Raw genomic sequence first — 1,680 nt, forward strand, 5'->3', positions numbered from 1 at the left:
AAATGCATGTGTTAGGGAGAAAAAATATCAGAAGGCAATGATTCATTACTCACAAGCAATTAAGCTGGATCCAAAAAATTATTCTCTCTACAGCAACAGATCCTTTACTTTCTTAATGTTGGAACGATATCGTGACGCCTTGAATGATGCTCTGATAACCATTCGACTAAAGCCTGACTGGTCAAAAGTATGTAAAAGGATATATATTTCCTGCAGATCTTGATTTTAAAAAAGGAATAAATTTCTCAATATGTTTATCTGTTTCAGGGTTACTTTAGGAAGGGCGAGGTTGAACTGAAACTATTCTCTTATAATGAAGCGCTTGAGTCTTATAATAAAGCTCTATCCTTGCAACCAAACGAGCCTAAGATTTTAGAAGCGATGAACAAAGCGTCGAAATCATTGATTAAAGACAGAAGAGGTACATGGTGCACAGAGTTATCTTGGAACTATGAAAATTGGAACGTAATAAAATAATGTTTCACAGCTGATCAACAGATCCCATGGCTTGGAGCTGGCGTTGGTATTATATTAGGAGTCACAGTTGTGATTGCCGACTATGTTTTTACAAACAAGCCCACTTTAACGGTATTGATTCGTACTTTATACTTTTTTAAATTATTATTAGTAATAGTAATCGTAATTATATTTTTTTTGTCATTGCTGTGCGATATAATGTGTGCGATATAATTCTTTTATTCTGCTACAGCATCCTCTACTGATGGCGTTATTAACGATGACTATAGCTATGATTGGCTTTGGCATCGCAAAAGGACTTCGTTATTTTTTAAAACACCAAAGAAAGTCAGTCTTAATAGAAGGAGATTTTCCTCACTGCTTGCTAGAAGCCAATGAATTGAATGATATTTATGTAAAAGAAAGTACCGATATAAAGAAAAAAGAACGGTAAAGTACAAATTGGGCAATAATTCTGCAAAGAAAAATGATAATTTTTTTATTGATAAATTATTTTAATGTACTTTCAATATTTTTAATTAAGAAATACAGTAACATTTTTACTATCAATATGTAAAAATAATGTTACGGATAAAACTAATGTTTGACTATGACTATTACTTACTGATGTTTATCATTGAACGCTGTTATTATTGAAAAAATTGGAATATATTTTATATATTATTTTATATTATTTTTAATTTTATAAAAGTATATAAAGCGAATATTTATATCAAAAATAGATGATTCATTTACGAGTTTACTAGTCTCTTTTTTCACATAGTACATGACGAATAATTTATGTAATCCACAAAAAAGATAACTGCGATAAGAAATTAATTAATAATTAATTATATACACACTATCATTACATCTGATTATCATATAACTCATAATGAAGTATAAATGTATTCTCTTCAAAATAGTATTTATTCGAAATACTGAAGAACATTATATTTGCATCACATTTGCATTTCTTACGACTTAGAAACTTGGTAAGAAACATTGTCTCTTGCTATTGATTCTTACAATGAACAACGAAGTATATAAGTGTATTAAAATAAACCTGTATGTGTGCGCGCGCGTATGTGTATGTGTGTTTACGTCGCATGTCTTCTTATTCTTTCTGCACTTTATATTTATAATATGAAGAGTGAATGTATATCTCTTGAAATTAAATATTTTAATTGAAATATATTATATTATTATTATTATTTAAATAAT

The 1,680-nt window shown here is 28.8% G+C and overlaps 1 protein-coding gene across 1 annotated transcript in view; it reads left to right on the forward strand.

Moving 5' to 3' along the window:
- LOC108690862 (STI1-like protein) overlaps positions 1 to 919 on the forward strand; it is a 1,574-nt gene extending 655 nt beyond the window's left edge. The window contains exons 2-5 of the mRNA XM_018198374.1: positions 1 to 187; positions 268 to 421; positions 488 to 588; positions 710 to 919. The exon at positions 1 to 187 is cut by the window's left edge and continues 8 nt beyond it. Coding sequence (XP_018053863.1) covers positions 1 to 187; positions 268 to 421; positions 488 to 588; positions 710 to 910 — 643 coding nt within the window. The 3' untranslated portion in view covers positions 911 to 919. The remainder of the gene's footprint in view (positions 188 to 267; positions 422 to 487; positions 589 to 709) is intronic.
- The last annotated feature ends 761 nt before the right edge of the window (positions 920 to 1,680 follow it).

The sequence above is a fragment of the Atta colombica genome, unplaced genomic scaffold, assembly GCF_001594045.1.
Source record: "Atta colombica isolate Treedump-2 unplaced genomic scaffold, Acol1.0 scaffold105, whole genome shotgun sequence".
NCBI classification, from domain to species: Eukaryota; Metazoa; Arthropoda; class Insecta; order Hymenoptera; family Formicidae; genus Atta; species Atta colombica.